Source organism: Leptidea sinapis, chromosome 13, assembly GCF_905404315.1.
Source record: "Leptidea sinapis chromosome 13, ilLepSina1.1, whole genome shotgun sequence".
NCBI classification, from domain to species: domain Eukaryota; kingdom Metazoa; phylum Arthropoda; class Insecta; order Lepidoptera; family Pieridae; genus Leptidea; species Leptidea sinapis.
The window spans coordinates 3363327-3383391 of record NC_066277.1 but is presented as its reverse complement, the minus strand read 5'-3'; the positions used below and the strand labels follow the sequence as shown (position 1 = coordinate 3383391).

The window sequence follows — 20065 nt, the reverse complement described above, 5'->3', positions numbered from 1 at the left end:
ACTGAATGACATCTTTCAAATTTTGTAACATACGCTTCGTGTTAATGTGCCGGCTAGATTATGGATACCACAAAAGCGCCTAGTTCTGCCGTGAAACAAGCCAAATGAGACATAACATCTTATGTCTCAAGGTGATGAGCGCAATTGTAGTGCCGCTCAGATTATTTGTGTTTTTCAAGAATCCTGAGCGGCACTGCATTGTAATGAGCAGGGATTATCAAATACCGTCAACTGAACGTCCTACTCATCTCATCTCTTAATTTCATAAAAAAAGCCTTGACCTGCATGATAGCATGAATAAAGTGATTTTGTTTTATTTTGTATTCCTATTTGTTTCCATATGCACGGTTCCTTTGTTCCAATCCCCAATGTTAGCACACAAGGCATTTATTTTCTCAAAATTGATTCCTTTAGAATTCTTTTTGATGTCATTTCTAATATACTAGATACTACTACCGCTTCGGAAACAAATGGCGCTCTGAGAGAGAAGAAGCGGCGCAAGAAACTCCCCCAGCATTCTTTTTTTGCGCTCTTTTCAATAAAAATATACAATATTGTACAGTCATTTTTATCGCTATATAATATTCACAATCTAGTCCCAGGTTGTCCGATCATTTAGATATTCAGCAGTGGAGTAATTGGATTTACGACAGAGCCATTTTTTTATAAAACATTTAAATTTATTTATAGATAATGCGTGAACAGTGGCTGGGACTTTATTATAGAAGTGTATACATTTACCCTTAAAGCTATTATGTATCTTATGAAGCCTTCTAGAATTAGTTACAAGCAATCCCTTATTTCTAGTGTTATAATAATGAAAGTCACTATTAAGAGCAAAAAGGTGACGATTTTTGTGAACGTATATTAAATTTTCATAAATGTACTGACAATGAACAGTAATAATATTTATTTCTTTAAATTTTTCTTTGAGAGAGTGAGCAACCTATATCTGTGTCGTAATGACATTCCTAAAGTCGGTAATAAAACCGGCAACAACCCTTAATGGTTAATAAAACTAATTGCGGGATATTAATAGCCTGCAAACACGTCGCGAGATAACGCACTGTGATTTTTATGACAAAGACAGTAAGTATCTAGAGAATAAGGGTATGTTCCGATATGCACTGCGACCACTGTACAGTGTGACGTCAATTTAGTATACTGTGAAGCCGTTCCTTTATAGCCAGTTATACTGGTTACTATTTAAAACGGAACGCAATCCCGTATACTGTCAGCCGCACTTTTTGACGCAGCATTCAAAAGAGTGTATTAAAGTTTTCTAGTTCAAAAAAAACTTAAAAGGTTAATTTTTTCAATTATTCCATTGTTTTATTTATTAATCCATACTAATTACAGAACTTTACAATTTTGGGTTAGTTAAATTAAACTATAGGTATTGTTTATAAAACGTTAGGCACTCGAGTGGTTTTCACTGATCACGTGATCAAAGTACTGCGAGTACCTTACCTCGAAAACGCCAGTGCTCACAGTAGAATATGGCGGCGATTTATGACGTCATATATTTTCCTAGGGTACTGCGGCAGTATACTGGCAGTCCATAACGGAACGAATTTTTCTACAGTGATAGCACTGTGCAGTGCTCGCAGTACATATCGGAACATACTCTATATTACTCCTTTAGGTAATCTTCAAATTTTTTCTTAACTTCTTTATTTATGATTCAAACACCGTTTTAAAGGTAACATCTAAATAAAGTCTAGCTGACGTTGGTCTGTTAATAATAACTTAGTTCTTAGCTACTCGACGAATGGAATATTCCTACCAAATTTCAAGTCTCCACGCCTTATAAAGTCAGAGATATCGTGATGAGTCAATATATTGGTGGAAACCTCTTTTTTTATGAAAATAAGGGACGAGACGAGCAGGACGTTCAGCTGATGGTGATTGAAACGCCATGCCCATTACAATGCAGTGATAGGATTCTTGAAAAACCCAAAAATTCTGAGCGGCACTACAATTGCGCTCGTCACCTTGATACATAAGATGTTAAGACACATTTGCCCAGTAATTTCACTAGCTACGGCGCCCTTCAGACCGAAATACAACCGAAGCAGTAATGTTTACACATTACTGCTTCACGGCAGAAATAGGCGCCTATAACCTCTTAGGTTAATGAGGTTATAGATTTAAATTAACTTTGACTTTAAAGATTTAAAAATATATACGCGTTGCACTCCGATAGTACCGGCAGAAGTGAAAACTTGAACATGTAGTTAAATACAATATTCATTTATTGCGCTATCGTACACAAAAATGACAATTTAAAGTATTTCCTTAAAAATTTAACACTACAAAACTATTACAATTGTTTTATATTAAAAAAATGTATTTCATCAAACTTTCATCCTAAATTTCAACGACTGTCTTACGAATTTTCGATCAGGCCACGTGTTCTGACGCGAGTTTAACATTTTATACCCATACCAGGAATAGTGCTCAACGCCGTTAAAGAAGTTTTCACTTCAATGTATGTAAAATTCCCACCTAGCTAGAATATTGTATTAAATTTTCGTATTGATAATTTAGAATTACCCGCATAGACAATTTTAGGTTGCGCCATCTGTTATCCGCATTAAAAGGCCTTTTAATGCCTTCGATTCCTTTAGAATTCTTTTTGAAGTCATTTCTAATACACTTATTAATCCATACTACCGCTTCAGAAACAAATGGCGCTCTGAGAGAGAAGAAGCGGCGCAAGAAACTCTCCCAGTTTTTTTTTTAATCAAATAAACAATATTATATTGTCATTGCTATTGCTATAACATAATCATAATCTAGTCCCAGGCTGTCAGATCACTTAGATATTCAGCTGTGGAGTAGTACGATTTACAACAGAGCCATTTTTTAAAACACTTTTTTTACAATTTATAGATAATGCCTGAACAGTGGCTGTGACTTTATTATAAAAGTGTATACATTAAAGTTATTATGTATCTTATGAAGCCTTACTAGATTGAGAGAAAAATGAAATTAATATTATGACATAACACTGCCAGTACATATACGAGAACCTCCTATACGCTCATAAAAATATTAGCCAATTTAAAAAGAATAGTGATGTACACAGTGTCAATACTCGAAACAAACATAAACTCGCAATTCCATCTACTAGGCTCCGTAAAATTGCTAAATCTTTTAAAGTGGATTATTTTATATTTTATAATAAACTCCCAAATAATATTAAAATATTACCTATTAAAAATTTAAATGTATCGTAAAAAATAAATTAACATCTAAGGCCTATTATAATGTGAAAGATTATTTGAATGATAAAGATAGTTGGAATTAATGTTCTAAATTTTGTTAATGAATATTGTTATACTCATTTGAATGCTATTGTAACTTTTGTACTTCATCCTGACTAAGTAACTTATAAAGTTTTACAGTGAATAAAGATTTTTTTACTTTGACTTTGACGACTACAATTAGTTACAAGCAATCCCTTAATTCTAGTGTTATAAGCTATCGCTTTATTGCATTATTTCAGTGTGACCTCTTATTGAGTGCGAAGTTTTGGCATAGGTACTCGAATTTAGGTCAAATCTGAGAACAAAATATCTTGAGTCGGGGGTTTCACAAAAATTGGAAAATTAGTCGGTTTGAACCACAAACTGTAAGAGTACACTAACTTATACACGACCTGGCAGCTCGATATCAAGTTGTTAAGCAACTCAAATATTATTATAAAATTAGAGATAAAGATGGGTTAATAATGTAGTTTTCACACAATAATAAAATAAAGCGCCCAGATGAGCACACCTGAATCATATAAGCTTATTTTTACAGTATTTTAGCAAAAACACTGTTAAAATTAACTTTCTCCCTTCGGCAATCACAAAAAAACAGTAATTTACATAGTATTAGTTATCCAAATATTTTAAGTTTTCCTTAGTGTTAATTCCGCCAATATTTGTCTTAAAACAATTCGACACGTGTGTCGCCTCTACACGAGGCGACCGCTGTTATATACCTTCGTCCCATGAAATGGCGCGCTGTGATTGGTTTTTTTTTTTTTGAGAGGAGGAAATACTGTTACGTATTTACGCCCCGGAACGGGGCGTAATATGTCGGACTAGAGTGTCCGCGTAAGCGGACACCCCATACCGACTAAAACCTCCTGTATGCTGTTAGCCCTGGCTTTTACAGCGAAGTAGAACGTGGGCTGTGGAGGCCGCAAAGACTACGCAACAACAGTCGCGGGGCGCCTCCTAAGGAGACTCGAACCTCGGACCGGCTGTGTGCTTGTGGGAGCTGTGATTGGTCGGCTGTTGTGACGTATTACCCCCGGAAGAGATACGTAACAATGGCGAAGGGACCAAATTTGTTTTGGTTAATTATGGATTTCCGCAAAGTAACGCCTACTTTAATAAATAGTATTAATTACTATAGACCTTTGCCCTTAAAATAAGACCAACATTGAGCCCCTACAGGACGTAGATTTTAAACCGCTATTGTTTTACAAATTAAGGTGAATTTTGTTTAAATAAAATTAAAAGTAGCTGCGTACTGGTAGGGTTTTGTAATTGACCCCATACATGGGGTATTTTACTACTCCTAATTTTTTTATAAATATTAAGATAATTGTATTTATTAAATAAATAAAAAATATACGAAAAACGAATAACTACGTCATGTATTTTTTACATCTCAACCGGGCAGGACCTCTCACGTTATGCAAAGTGAAAAAACAACCGTACATGAACATCCGCAAGATTAGAGTTAGATTAGAGTTTAACGTATTCCGGCGATCTTGACCAGATCGTCGGTCCATCTTGTGGGGGGCCTACCAACACTGTGTCTTCCGGTACGTGGTCGCCATTCGAGGACGTTACTGCCCCAACGGCCATCTGTTCGTCGAACTATGTGCCCTGCCCACTGCCACTTCAGTTTCGTTTGGACTATGTCGGTCACTTTGATTCTCCTATGGATCTAATTTCTGATTTGATCTCGCAGGGAAACTCCGAGCTTATCATTTGTTAAGTTTTATTTATACGTGCGAGTTTACAAAACAGACTTTTAGCCAGCCTTTAATGTGCTAGCAAAAATATTTCGACGCTGTTGCTGTCCCCGAGACATGAAGCCCTATCATCATCATTTCGGTCGTAAGACGTCCACTGCTGGACAAAAGCCTCCCACAAAAATCGCCATAACGATCGGTCCTGCGCTGCCCTCATCCAACCAAATCATTTTAAAATATATATGTTTAAACTTTTGTGAAATCATCATATATTTTAATTGTGTTTTAAGTGATTAACGTTGACGAGAAATCTGTTGATTTTATGTCAATAGTAAAATTTTTGACATTGCCTTGACTATCCATTTCTGCGATCTGTCAGGTCCTTGAAAAATGGGCCCTAGGTTCAAACACTCCTAAAAGTCAGATCGATGGTAATCATTTCATTAGAACCCTGCAGATTTGGTTGATTACATTCATATTAATTACAGTTAAAAACATTAAATAATATAATTATATTGACATATTTAATATAAATTACTTTGTAAACTATACTGCACTATGGGTGCATGACAACAATTTAATTTATAGATACAACATACTTAAACATACATAAATACATATAAACATCCACGACTCGGAAACAAGCATCCATATTAATCATATAAATGTTTGCACCTACATGGATTCGAACGCGGGATCTCTACAAGCAGGTTCTCTGCCCACTGCTTTATATGTGCCACCATATAACACTTAGCAAGCAAATTACTAAAATACTCCATTCAAATACCTAGGCTTGCCATAAATACTGAAACAAAGAAAAAATAAATTTCTATTGCAAATAATGTGTTAGTATAATACATAAATGTAAAACAATTAAAAAAAAAATTTGAGTTTTAAACGTTGAGATGTCTGATTGAGGTTGAGTTATCAATAGAAGCACGCACTCTTTGCAATGGAAAATTCTTCACTGCCAATCGTACGGTTTTAAAAATTGTATTTGGCTCCATAGCTCAATGAACAATCAAATAAAAATGACAGCTTCCAAATTCAAGCATAATATTTCATTTATTTTTTAATTGTAACAGTATTTATGGCCAGACTAAGTATATGAGCAAGTTAGCTACAAAGAGTACATCACTTATTGCCATTCTTATCGCCATAAAATAGGAAAGCGGTTTGGTTGACGTCACACCAGTGGATATAATCAATGAAAGGTCATGGGGTGGGGTTCGTATCCCAAGAGTTTGCTAGGGTGTAAAGTGGTGTATAATTTGTTTCTAATTGAGTTATAAATTACAGAATTTTACCCAGTGTTATTATACCTATTTCGGGCTGTTCTTCGTATGAAAAGATGGCAAATGTCACGGACTAGTAAAAATATAAAGACTCCGTGTTACCTTACATAACAGTGTAGCACCAAAACAAGCCGATTAACGTGTAAATACATACGCACACATTTACACTACTACAGGCCGATTGGCGGCCATTATGAGAATTGTCATCGTCTGTTACAGATCAGTTTTGCTCAATAAAATATTTTAAAAAATATGCCGTCGTGCGTTGTGAAAAAGTGTAAAAACGATACTATATAAGTATTCGTGGCCATATATGATTATTTAAGGGAGAAAAAAATTGTGTAACTAGTATCCCCCGTAACTGCACACACACTAGCATAACGGTGCTTCACTTGCTAATATCACGGCGTGGAGTTCTTCTTTTTTTACTCGTCCGTGGGAAAATGTATTGTAAAGGGAAAACTACGTTGTTATGCTTAAATATTGTATCGCAAGGAAGTAACGAAATGATGTTTGATAATTTTTAAGGAGGTGGAAGACATGGTCCCTGACTAAATTATTAAAAGTATCGTGAAACATTAATAACTTTATTTATTTAAATAGTCTTTTTTAACCGACTTCAAATAGGAGTAGGTTGTCAATTCGATCGGTATTTTTTTTATGTTTGTACACCGATTACTCTGAGATTAATGATTTTTCTTTAGATTGATGCGGAATGTTTGCCATTTTCTCTGCCATATTTTGGCCCAGTACTTTTTATTTTATGAATATTTTTGTATACGTGGATGATACAATTATTGTTTGTGTACGGCTTTTTTAGGAGATTTCGTTTAGGTTAATTATATATTATTATTTAGTATAATTATTATTATTATTATTAACCCGTGTCCAGATAAGTGTGTATTCAAAGCTAACAAATGTTTGTCACAATATTCGGTCTCACAAGAACGTGAAATAGAGTTTCGAACAGCATTTTTCGGAGTCGATTTCTTTTTTCCGTTCCTGTTTCTTAGGATCTATATTCTTTATGTCGCGCGGTACCTTTCGTTGGCCTACCCATACATACTTTAAAGAAAATCTTTTCAATACCTAGGTAACACTGAAAATGTTTAGAAAATGCTTAATGGCAATACTTTTATTGTTTTTTCGAAGTAATCTCCGATATCATCACTGAGATTGCTACATCCACGCTTAAACACGTTAAGCCAATAATTGTAAATAGTGGCACGAGATGGGGCTTCATTAAGAAATGCTAATCGCAGCCTATCATAGCTTTGTTGTTGAGTAAGCCCACAACGAAAGTCATAATAAATCATTGATAGAACATTTTCTCGCGTTAGGTTCATTTTCAGGTGTGGCAAGAGTTTTAGATTTGCCGCCAATTCACAGAAACAAATGACAAATGAATGCAATATACTACATAAGGTTACCAAAGAGTTAGCAATGTTTCTAACTGGCCAGTTCTAAACATTTTCAGTGTTACCCACGTATATAACAATTAAAAAGCAACGAAATCTTATAGTTTACCTGATGTAATCTAGAAAAATCCTACTGTAGTTTACAGAATAACTTTTTACAGACACTAAAAAGTAAAATATAACTACGTTTAAAAAAAACCGACTTCGAAAAGAAGACTGAAAAGTATAAAGATTTAATTTAATACAACTCTTAGGCAAACCTAATGCCTTTAATATTAATAAAATACTACCTATTTTAAGGTGTGAAGTCGGTGCCAAGCCAAATGTTATAACAAGTAAGTACCTACACACGCCACGCGTGACTTTCAGCGGGATAACTTCGTCTAGAACCAAACAACGCAAGCAGGCAGGCACCGACTTAAACCCTATCAATAGATAGTACTAAATAATACTTTGGTTTGCATAAGAGGTGTAATAAATAAAATCTTTACTAAGTTATTTTATACTTTTCAGTTTTTGAAATCAGTTTTTTTCAGTTTCAGCCAACCCTCTACACTCATACGCGATGAAGGATGTAAGTTGCTATATGCTTATATTATGCGATGAAGCTTGTCACGCAACTAAAGTAATAAACCTGGCCTGTTTTTATCGGTTGTCTAACAGCAAGAAGCTCTATCTACGTATAATTATCTAAAGTTATATACTAATGACAAAAACTATTGAAACTATAAAAATACTCAGTCGTCCGGTCGACCAGCTGGTTTGTAGATACTCAAGTAAATATAAAATATCAGTGTGAAGTTGGTAATGAATAGTTTCCTCCGATTAGAAATATCCAGCGGAGGTTGTGATTACTTGGCATTGAATAAACTGTTTTCATCCTCTGGTATTACTAGCTATTTTTAACCGACTTCAAAAAAGGTGGACCATTAGATGGAGGATGGATTAGGAGAAACATAGATGAATATTCTTTTTTTTTGTTATTTGGTTGAGTTCTTGTGACAGTTTTCATCATGCTCGCTTAAATGTCACTGCTTGTGGCGGCGACATGGGACGGATCGTTACCTTCCCTAAAATATGGTTGAGGGAGGCGATGGCTGGCACATGCGTCATGCTCGTGAACGGGCGCTGCTTGTGGAAGCATGATCCTGTTGCCGGAGGCTCGGCTTCAAATTCTTAAAAGTTATTATATTATATATAATCCCTTATAAAATGCTCACAGAATACCTTTATTTATTTACGGTGTATGTGGATGATGCAGCTACTGTACTCAATAACTTTAGTTTTTATTAATTTACATTCACTTTTTGACTTACTCGGATAAGACATTGACTATTTGACGTTTGAGTGTGTTTGTTGCATCGCTTTACATATTATAATTATTGTAAATGAAATGATTTGTAAAACAATGAAAATGTTAATCTTGATTTTAAAGAGTGGCAATGAGTTTCTTGCTACTTCTTCTCACTAGCTCAACCCTTTACGATGTAGCGGTAGACTCAATAAGAAAAATATTTTTTTTTGACATTCATAAGTGTCATTTCCGTGACCTACATGAATAAAGTGATTTTGAATTTTTTATACAATCTAATTAATCTAATTCTAGTTACAATTATTGTTATTTTTGGAGTCGGTGTCAGCCAAGGTTGGTTTGTATACATAGTTGTAGGTGAGATGTGCTTATGTCGCACGCGCAACGTAACAAGGCGAGAGGCGAGGGTAATTTTTTTCCTAAGGGGCGAAATTAATGAAATGAAATATATCTTAGTTGCACACCACAAAATAATGAAACATAACAAAAATCGAGACTACAAAAAGCAATAGGCGGCTTAAGAGCGATTTCTACCAGGCAACCTGTAATGAATCAGTCATAGTTGAAAAGATAACAGAAGGTTAAATTAATCAGTTCTGAACAAAATCTGAAATATGTTGTTTTTATGGTTAAGGGCCAGAAGTGTTGACCAACAGGAACTCCATTACTAGACTCCACTGTCCCTCCATCCCTCCGACTGTCAATGACTTGGTTTTTTGTTTTTATGAAAATAAGGGCCGAGACGAGCAGGACAATCAGCTGATGGTAATTGATACTCCTTGCCCATTACGATGCAGTGCCGCTCAGGATTCCTGAAAAAATCAACACTACAACAGCGCTCGCCACCTTGAGACATAGATGTTAAATGTCATTTGCCCAGTAATTTCACTAGCTACGGCACCCTTCAGACCGAAACACAGTAATGCTTACACATTACTGCTTCGCGGGTACTGAGTCCACCATAGTCCAGTGTACTCGCAACGCCTCTAACCGTCAGAAATGGAACCACATCGCCAGGAGATCTACCCTCAGAAAGGATATTGACCCACCGAACACCAAATGGGTGCCTTTGTGGTACCCATAATATAGACGGCATCCTGTGCAAAGGAGCCTCCCACTGGTAAATTACACTTATAAATGGCACTTGGTGCGATGTTTATAATTTAAATCGCTACTTCCCTCAACCAGTCTCGTGTATTGAATACCCTTTAGTAAAACGAGAGTGCAGACCCCTCGGCGCCGTTCGCGTGTCAATACCTAATATTATCGATGACGTCACGCTGCACCCCTGTGTGGGGTTCCGAAAGTCGATACTGTTACCTTCATTATTTACACGCGCTGTTTCACATGCGTTTGTTAAGATATTCTATACCTTGCTGACTTTTATTATCATTCTCTTTATTACAATTTCGTCTTATTTTCGACATTTATATGTAACATATTTATAAAAAACATTATTACAAATATAAATATAAAAAATAGAGTCCCGGTGGTTAGGGCGACAGACTGAGGAACTTCCGCACGATGCGTGCCGTTCCCAAAACAGCTGCTTTCTGTAACTGACCCTTTATACAGTTATTAAGTGAGAGCCTCTTAAGATGATGGTCGAGGCTCTTTGCTATAAGACCGTTAACGGAAACTATTGACTATTGGGACAATTATTGTTATTATTATTATTATTTTTATCATGCCTCATACCTGAGAAAAACTGGCGCAAGAAACTCACCGGGCTTCTTTTTTTTCCATACAAATATATTTACAATGTACGACGTACAATTAAACTTATTATTTAATAGGCTGAGGGCGTTCGCTTCATTCTCATTCTGTGGTATTATTAAGAAAGTCATTAATGTTTTAGTAAACAAACATAATAGCTTTAAGGGTAAATGTATATACTTCTATAATAAAGTCCCAGCCACTGTTCAGGCATTATCTATAAATAAATTTAATTTTTTTATAAAAAAAATGGCTCTGTCGTAAATCCTATTACTCCACAGCTGAATATCTAAATGATCGGACTTATAGGGGATCGGATTTGTAAGAAGTTGATAATGTCTTTCATAGCGGTTGAAATCATGTGTCATCGTAGCAACATGTACCATGACCTCATATGCAGTTTAGAGGTTTAATGTAAATTTTTCATAAAATACAGCATTCTATTGATTGAGTTTTTGGACGCCAAATTTAATTTGAAAATGTGCAGTAGTCGCACTGGAACAACAACAAGATCAAAAACAGTTATTGACGCAGTATTCCAAAGATATATGGACCCAGGGGCGTGCATACCATATAGGCAATTAGGCAGTGCCTTCCTCGTTAAGAACCTAAATAAATATAGCACTAGTGTTAAAGTTGTTTAATTTGGTTTCGTTATTCTATAACCAAACTTAGAATGACATAAACTAAAATAGGTTGACAAAATATGCGAAAATTATATGCGAAACACAAACAACTTCAATAATTAGACCTCAAAACCTAGCGCTGTCGGACTAAAGCGCAACTATGATTGGTTAGATCTACAGTGCGAGTAGCTAGAAAACCAATGCACGCCTCTTTATAGACCATATTAGGCCAAAGTATTTATATCATGCGAAAAATCTGAGTGTGAATAAATCTATGTAGTATATTATATTATATACGAATAAAATGTTAAATAAATATCAAACTTTGTATCACTATGATCATTACTAAAACCTACAATTATCCTCTTCTCGAAATTTTACATTCGTCTCATTATCTTGAAGCCAAAATTGTTGAAGGTTTTACTTCCACCACGTGTAAATTGCACACAATATGTTTTTTTACATTTAAACAAAGGGCTTGTCTTAAAATGATAGATGTTTTTACGTCTGTGCAGGAAATGCGAGAAGGAACCAGATTGCGTCGCGGTAGGTAGCAGGCTGCGGGGAGCTATGGGTACGAGACCTCCTGCTGCTTTCTGGCCACAGCTCTGGGCTACTGTGGTCAGGAACCTGCTCCTCAAGAAACGCGACACCAGAAAAACCCTCGCTGTGAGTACCACTCGTGCTTTTACTCCTCGTGCGCGATAAGTTGAGACTCGAGCAAAATTTAACCCTCCCCCGCTACCCGTTTCACTTCCACTATCGCTGTCGTACTAGGCAACGCCATTTTCATGACCATTTTCACGCGAGAATTCATGTTTTAAAAATAATTGTGTTTTTAGCTTCATAAAATTGACTGAAAAAAACTGCATATTTAGCAATACCTGTATTTTCATAAAATAAATACTATAGTAATGTTTCTATTCAAATACTGGTAAAAAAATGTTAAAGTGAAACCGATTTTGTATTTTTTTTATTGCTTTTTTAATAAATAAAGGCCATATTTTCATTATTGGGCTCTATAGTGCACTTTAAAGCTATGTGTTCCACTGGACAAACATTATAGCACATTACAATGTCTGTATTCGTCCTGAACGTAAATGGAAGATGAATATTTTATCTATGGTCGTGAAAGATAACTCTGAAGTCTATTTTCGTGAAGCTCTACGAGAGATTTCCTTCTCTTTAAAGAACTGTCATTAAAAATTATATTTTTTACTCTGTCGTGCATTGAAATCAAGACTTTAACCTTAGATTAAGGATTGATCTCCGCTGCGCTGCAACTAGATACCGTACTACCTAAGAACAATGGTTTTTTTATTACGGCAACTATTAGATCCTTTTGTGCGTGGCATTGTGACACTCAATGGCATGTTTTAAATATTGTAACATACGCTTCGTATTATTTTATATTCAAATTAAAAAAAATACAAAATACTTACTGATGATAATATGTGATCCCAGTGTCTTTCTTATTTCTTGTAGTATTATTTTTTCATAAATTTTACAACGCAACCCGGTATTTTATTTTCAATTATTAGCAAAGTTTAATAGAACATGTGGCATGTCAACGTCACACATTGTTCGAGTATTAGTTGCCGCGCTTTGCGACTACGCCTGCGGTATCTAGCTGGAGCGCAGCGGAGACCAATCCTTAATCTAAGACTCACAACATGGATTAATGGACTATTATGCTACCGCTATACTCATTCGTGTTTTTTTATTATTATAAACTCTATGGCATTTATTTGAAAAAAAATTATAAAACTTGTAAATCTGGCGTTAATTTATGATTCTAGGAAGTGCTGGTTCCTCTCTATTCACTTGGAGTCCTCATCTTCCTCAAGATGCTAGTCCCGAACCCGAACTTCCCCGAAGTACGGAACCCAGGGCGTATCATGAGAATACATCACGACGCGTTCTCCGTTAGTAACAACATTGCTGTGGTTGCTGACTGGAATAACAATAATGGCACAATGGTAATTACATTATGATTTATAAAAATGTACAACTATATAATACCAGTGGGAGGCTCCTTTGCACAGTATGCCGGCTAGATTATGGGTACCACAACGGCGCCTATTTCTACCATGAATCAGTTATGCGTGATCATTATAATTGTGTTTCCATCTGAAGGGCGCCGTAGCTAGTGAAATTACTGGGCAAATGAGACTTAACATCTTATGTCTCAAGGTAACGAAAGCAGTTGTAGTGCCGCTCAGAATATTTAAATTTTTCAAAAATCTTGAGCGGCACTGCACTGTAATGTGTAGGGCGTATCACTTACCATAGAAGTGTAGCGTATGGAGTGTGTGAAAGCACGTCTTGATCGTCTTGTCACTTCTTCTCATAAATAAATGTTCGTCGAATTAAGTATTCTGCCGGTGTGTATACGATGTAACAGTTAAAGTTTGATTGTTATTATTATTGTTACAGTTATTTAACAATGAAGTCATCCGCAGGGCATTTGCCGCTCTTAATATACCAGCTGTTTTAGAGCCAAATGGTATTACCCGCCGCGATGGCAAGCGTCCTGATGGAATGACGCTGGTGGCTTGGGCACGGGGAAGGGCGCTGGTGTGGGACGCTACTTGCGTCGACACTCTGGCTCCTTCTCATGTCCAAGTTACGTCAGTTGGTGCTGGGGCTGCTGCTTCGACTGCCGAAGACAGCAAGCGTCGCAAATATGTTGGTCTCAGTGAGTCATACATCTTTGTGCCGTTTGGTGTCGAGACACTTGGCCCGTGGGGCCCAGAGGCGCGGAGAATGTTCAAAATACTATCTTCGCGCCTCAATAAGGCTACTGGAAACCCAAGCGCTGGCAGCTATTTCGGTCAACGGATCAGCCTTGCTATCCAACGCGGTAATGCTGCCAGTATTCTTGGTACGCTTCCACGTAATGATAGTTTTAATTTTATGTAGTCGTAGTATTGTAAATATTGTTATAAGATTTGTTTTGATTAAATTAAATTAGTGTATATATTTAACATTGTTGTATATATTATTTCCAGAGTTTCCTGGAAGATGTGAACGCAATGTTAACTGAATCTGGCCTTTACCCGATAACCTGGATTAAATACAATGACACTGACGAGTTGGATGACGCGTACCACAGCGATGCCAAAAGCTTTCCAATTGCTGTCATCTTTCATTCCGACCCCAAGGCATCCGGAGAGCCTCTCAGGTATTGTACAACCGACTTCAAATGAAAACGAGGTTATTATTACATTTGTGTGTTTTTATGCAATTTAAATTACTCGGTTGGGTCGAGTTAGTAAGTCTTTTGTTGGCCGATGTATATGCTTCTACAATATGATCCCAGAAAATGTACAAAACAAATGTGTTACGAAATTTAAAAGAATTGTTAAAAAACGTTTGTGTGGGAAAGGTTATTATAGTATAAACGATTTTCTTAATGACACTACGGACTGGGAATAAAGCGAACACCCTCAGGCTCTTTAATTATAAATTTTTATTGTACGATATCACATTGTAATCCATATTTTATATTAAAAAAAAAAGCCCGCTGAGTATCTTGCACCGATTCTTCTCAGGTCTGAGAATTCCCTTAAAGCCCTAAAACGTCTATTACACAAAATCTGAATCCCCAAAATATAAATCAAGTATACAGTAATTGGTAACAAGCCATTTTAGTAAATACAGGGTTGCGCAATAGAACGTGCATATTTAAAATATTGATTAAAAAATAAATACAAAAGGTATAGTTAAAATAACCCTGAGGTATTATTAAGAAATAACTCAAGTTTATTTTTTAAAAATAACATCGTCTAAATGATGAGGAGTGTCGTCGTAGAGAGGGTCTCTACGACGACACTCCTCTAATCGCAAACGGAAGTTATTGAAAACTTTCTTCAGTAATGCTGGTGTAATTGCTGCCATTTCACCACGGATATTCTCCTTGAGCTGATCGATGTTTTTCGGGTTATTGCTGTAGACTTTGTTCATGAGGTGTCCCCACATAAAAAAGTCAGAAGGCGTCACGTCTGGACTACGTGGGGGCCATGGGATATCACCTCTTTTCGAAATCAGTCTGCCAGGGAACATCTGTTTCACAACCGCCATGGAGTCATTTGATGTGTGACAGGTAGCTCCGTCTTGTTGAAACCAAATCCTAGAATTCACTATTCTTGAATTTTCAAGCTCTGGAGCCAAAAAACCTTCCAACATCGCAACATAGCGTTCGGTATTAACAGTGACGTTTTGCCCCCGCGCTTTTTTAAAGAAAAACGGCCCAATTATTCCTCTACTATAGATTGCTGCCCATACTGTCACTTTAGGACTATGCAGTGGTTTCTGGTGCTTGAGTTTGTGATTCTCACTCTTCCAGTAACGACAATTTTAACGGTTTACGAACCCATTGATATGGAAGTGGGCCTCATCTGAGAAAAGGATATTGTCAAAATTGGAAAATCGATTAAGCATTTCATTAGCAAATGTGAGCCTTGCTCCGAAGACAGACTCTTTCAATTCTTGTGTTAACTGCAGCTTGTAAGGATGCAGTTTAAGATCCAAGTTTAAAATTCGTTGCAAACTTCGTCTCGATAAGTGTAAGACAGACGATCTCTTGCGAGTAGACATTTATGGATCTCCTCGTACAGACTGCATAACTCTCTCAATATTGTCGTCGGTCCTAGATGTTCTTGGACGACCTTTTGCTTGTGGTTTAAACGTTGAACCAGTCTCTTCAAACCGCTGTACCCATATTTTAATTAAATTAGCACTCGGAGCTTCACTAATTTGCCGTCGTCCATATTCAGAACAATATAAACGCCTAGTAACGATGTATGAACGAGAGTTCTCGTAAAATGCGCGCACGCAAAATGCGCGACGCTTCCCGTCGAAGTGACTCATTGTGACTAAAACTCCATTAGCCCGCCTATCCAACGATGCAGACTCCCCCCGCCCGCGCACTTTCTACCCCGCAAAAAACGATGATGCAATATGCACGTTCTATTGCGCCACCCTGTATATACTATATTACTATGTAACTAGCTGACCCAGCAAACGTTGTATTGCCGATATTAAAATCGCGATACAAAAGTAACTGTTGATCGTAGAAGGGTGAAAATTTGAAGTTGTATGTATTTTTTAATGATGATTCATAATCAAACAAATTAAAAAAAAAAATCTTGTGGACCACCCTTAACATTTAGGGGGATGAAAAATAGATGTTGTCCGATTCTCAGAGCTACCCAATATGCACTCAAAATTTCAATAGAATCGGTCAAGCCGTTTCGGAGGAGTTCAAAGTTTATTACCGTGACACGAGAATTTTATATATTAGAAGATATATAATGCTACTTAAATTCGAGAATATACTAATTTATTTCATACATAAATTAAGAATTTGTAGTTTTAAATTACTGTTTAAAGTTTTTGTAATACAAGCGACTGACCCTTTAACTGTAAACTTTCAGGTACACCATCCGAACAAACCCTTCAACAGACGGCGGAACCCCTTCAACTCGCATCTTAACAACATCCCCAGCTAAGTGCAGAGATCGCACCAACACGGATTGGTCCACAGACTGGTCCAGGGGTGGGCAACTCATCCCACTCTCGGAAATGCACCGAGAAGACACGTGTCCAGTGCTGCAATATTACTATACTGGCTTCTTGTCCTTGCAGAGTCTGCTGGACTACGTTAAAATAAAGGTATCTTCAACTCTCTTCTCATGTCCAAGTTACGTCAGTTGGTGGTGGGGCTGCTGCTTCGACTGCCGAAGTCAGCAAACGCCGGTATCAGTGAGTCTTACATCATTGTGCCTTTTGGTGTCAAAACACATGGCCCGTGGGGCCCAGAGGCACGGAGAATGTACAAAGTACTGTCTTCGCGCCTCAAAAAGGCTACTGGAAACCCAAGCGCTGGCAGCTATTTCGGCCAACGGATCAGCCTAGCTATCCAACATGGAAATGCTGCCAGTATTCCTGGTACACTTCCCCGTAATGATAGTTTCTATTTATGTAATCATAGTATTGTAAATATACTTATAAGATTTGTTTTGTTTGAATAAATAAAATTTATGCTAGAATATGACGAGGATTTGAAACTGGCAAAAATTATAAGTGATTGTTAGGACAAGAAAAGGACACTACAAAATAGTCTTACTTACTAACTTGCATAATAAGAGCAATTATAAATGGTAAAGAACGCGTTTGAAATAAAATTTATAAGACTGAACTTTTACTATGCGCCTGCGCAGCGTCACTAGAGATTCCACATTTGAACAAGTTTACATATGAATACTACAACCGCCACTAATAGGTATCAGTACGGTTACCTGAATGGACTTTATAGATAGTTAATAATAAAAAAAATTGGTGATTCAAATGAGAACCTGTCGGTCAATGCTTGGCACTGGTAAACAGAAATATCATCCACTAATCTTGAAGTTCCTCTTAATTGCTCTGTTTTGTTTTCCTCGGAGGTGCACGGCACACAATTGTTAAGGACAAGAGTTACATTCCACCTTCGCACGACGCGCTACAAGTTAGGATATCATCCCCACCATCTGGATGTGTGGCAGTCCTCCACAGTGCGTTTTTCAAGGAGCTTTCTTCCTCGTACTACAAAGCTGTGGAATGAGCTTCCTTGTGCGGTGTTTCCAGGACGATACGACATGGGTACCTTCAAAAAAAGTGCGTACACCTTCCTTAAAGGCCGGCAACGCTCTTGTGATTCCTCTGGTGTTGCAAGAGAATGTGGGCGGCGGTAACCTGCTATTCCATAAAAAAAAAGTTACATAAAGGCTTGGTGCGAGCTAGCTAGAACGTCTGGTTGACAAGCTTATCGAGTCACGGTCTAACGTTGACTACTATGGGTGAGGCCCGCGCCCCAATAGGTACGCGTGGGGCCGCGGTCGCCATTACATTGTAAAAAGATAAGGGTAGTGAGAAGGATGAATTTAAATCTACCCTACAAACCTTGCAATGACCAAACATATCATTTTAAGTTTTAACATATTCAGTCATTTCAATCGTTTAATTAACCTCACATCTCTTGGCAACGTTAAATGATCAAACCGATCGGTGATGATTTGAGCAGCTTTTCGTTATATGTATGTTGTTATATATTTCTGTAAACATCATTATTATTGTTTCAGCTGGACACTGGCACACAATTTCGGCCACCTCGCGTAGATCTAATGCAGTTTCCCAAAGCCCAACATACCGGGGATTGGTTGGTGATCTTCCGGGTGATAATGCCTATGTACATGGTGATGACTTTGTCACAGTTCATCACATACCTGTTGATGCTGGTGGTAGGCGAGAAAGAGAAGAAGATTAGAGAAGGAATGAGGATTATGGGGCTGAAGGATTCAGTATACTGGTATGATATAAAGATATATATATATATATATATATATATATATATATATATATATATATATATATATATATATATCAGTATATACTTGGCACGAAGAAATGCGCTGGTGTGGGACGCGACTTGGCTTCTTCTCATGTCCACGTTATGTTACGTTGGTGCTGGGGCTTTTGCTTCGCCTGCCGAAGACAGCAAATGTTGCAAAAATGTCGGTCTCAGTGAGCCTTACATCTCCGTGCCATTGGTGCCGAGGCCCGTGGGGCACAATGTACAAAGTACTATCTTCGCTATATATAAAACATTTTCACCCCTCCAGCACGAAAAGGGCGCTATTGCTACGTAAAACTCGCAGCAAAAACGCTTTTACTGCGAGCGTGAGGCAAAGTGATTTAAATTTCGAATTCCTGACTATACATCCGGGAATTACTCCGCGTTAAAAAAATAAACAATGCGATCCGGTGCGTTCCGAAACTCATTTTAGCACATAAATTTATATCTTATCGAAATTTAGATTCATAAATTTTACTATTGCCTTTTTAAAGACTTAATATTTAAAATATACTAGTAATATTATCTTAATTATTTCTCTTACTATCGTAACTATATATATATAGAGGTGAAAAAGTTGTATGTTTAAAACGAGAGTGCCTTTAAATCACTCACTTCCTCAGTAGTCTATACGCTCGTGATTCAATTCTAGACTACTTCACCAATTCGTGATTTAAAGTCAACTTTGCTCACTTGTTGAACAAATAACTATTTCTGTTGTCAAAGTGATTAATACAGTGTTTTTTATGGGTTTGTTTCAGGGGCTCATGGTTTTTGATTTACGCTGTATTTGTGACCCTCTTATCTGTGGTCAGTACTGTCCTGTTGTTTACTTTGAAGGTATGTTTACATAGTTTTTATTAAAATTCAAATATTTTTATTCAAAATTGGGTTTAAAATCACTTATTGAACGTCAAAAACTACCACCCATTCAAAGGGAGACTGCCTCAGACCTGAGAGGAATGGGCGCAGGAAACTCAGCGGGCTTTTTTTTTAATATAAATTATGGATTACAATGTGATATCGTACAATAAGCATTTATAATTAAAGAGCCTGAGGGTGTTCGCTTAATTCCCAGTCCGTGGTGTCATTAAGAAAATCGTTTATGCTATAATAAACTTTCCAACACAAACGTTTTTTAACAATTCTTTTAAATTTCGTAACACATTTGTTTTCTACATTTTCTGGGATCATATTGTTGAAGCATATACATCGCCCAACAAAAGACTTACTAACTCGACCCAACCGAGTAGTAGGCATAACAAGTTTATGTTTGTTCTTCGTGCTAACTTTATGAATGTCACAGTTTCTAGAAAATTCC

At 36.9% G+C, this 20065-nt stretch overlaps 2 protein-coding genes across 2 annotated transcripts in view; one reads left to right on the top strand and one right to left on the bottom strand.

Annotated features, from left to right (window-relative positions):
• Positions 1–7563, bottom strand: part of LOC126967781 (trypsin 3A1-like) — a 57459-nt gene extending 49896 nt beyond the window's left edge. Inside the window, exon 1 of the mRNA XM_050812473.1 lies at positions 7559–7563. The gene's annotated coding sequence lies outside the window, so the exon portion shown is untranslated. The remainder of the gene's footprint in view (positions 1–7558) is intronic.
• Positions 1–20065, top strand: part of LOC126967753 (cholesterol transporter ABCA5-like) — a 77625-nt gene that overhangs the window by 18157 nt on the left and 39403 nt on the right. The window contains exons 2-7 of the mRNA XM_050812425.1: positions 11864–12017; positions 13148–13327; positions 14360–14532; positions 16787–17024; positions 18473–18699; positions 19506–19584. Coding sequence (XP_050668382.1) covers positions 11864–12017; positions 13148–13327; positions 14360–14532; positions 16787–17024; positions 18473–18699; positions 19506–19584 — 1051 coding nt within the window. The remainder of the gene's footprint in view (positions 1–11863; positions 12018–13147; positions 13328–14359; positions 14533–16786; positions 17025–18472; positions 18700–19505; positions 19585–20065) is intronic.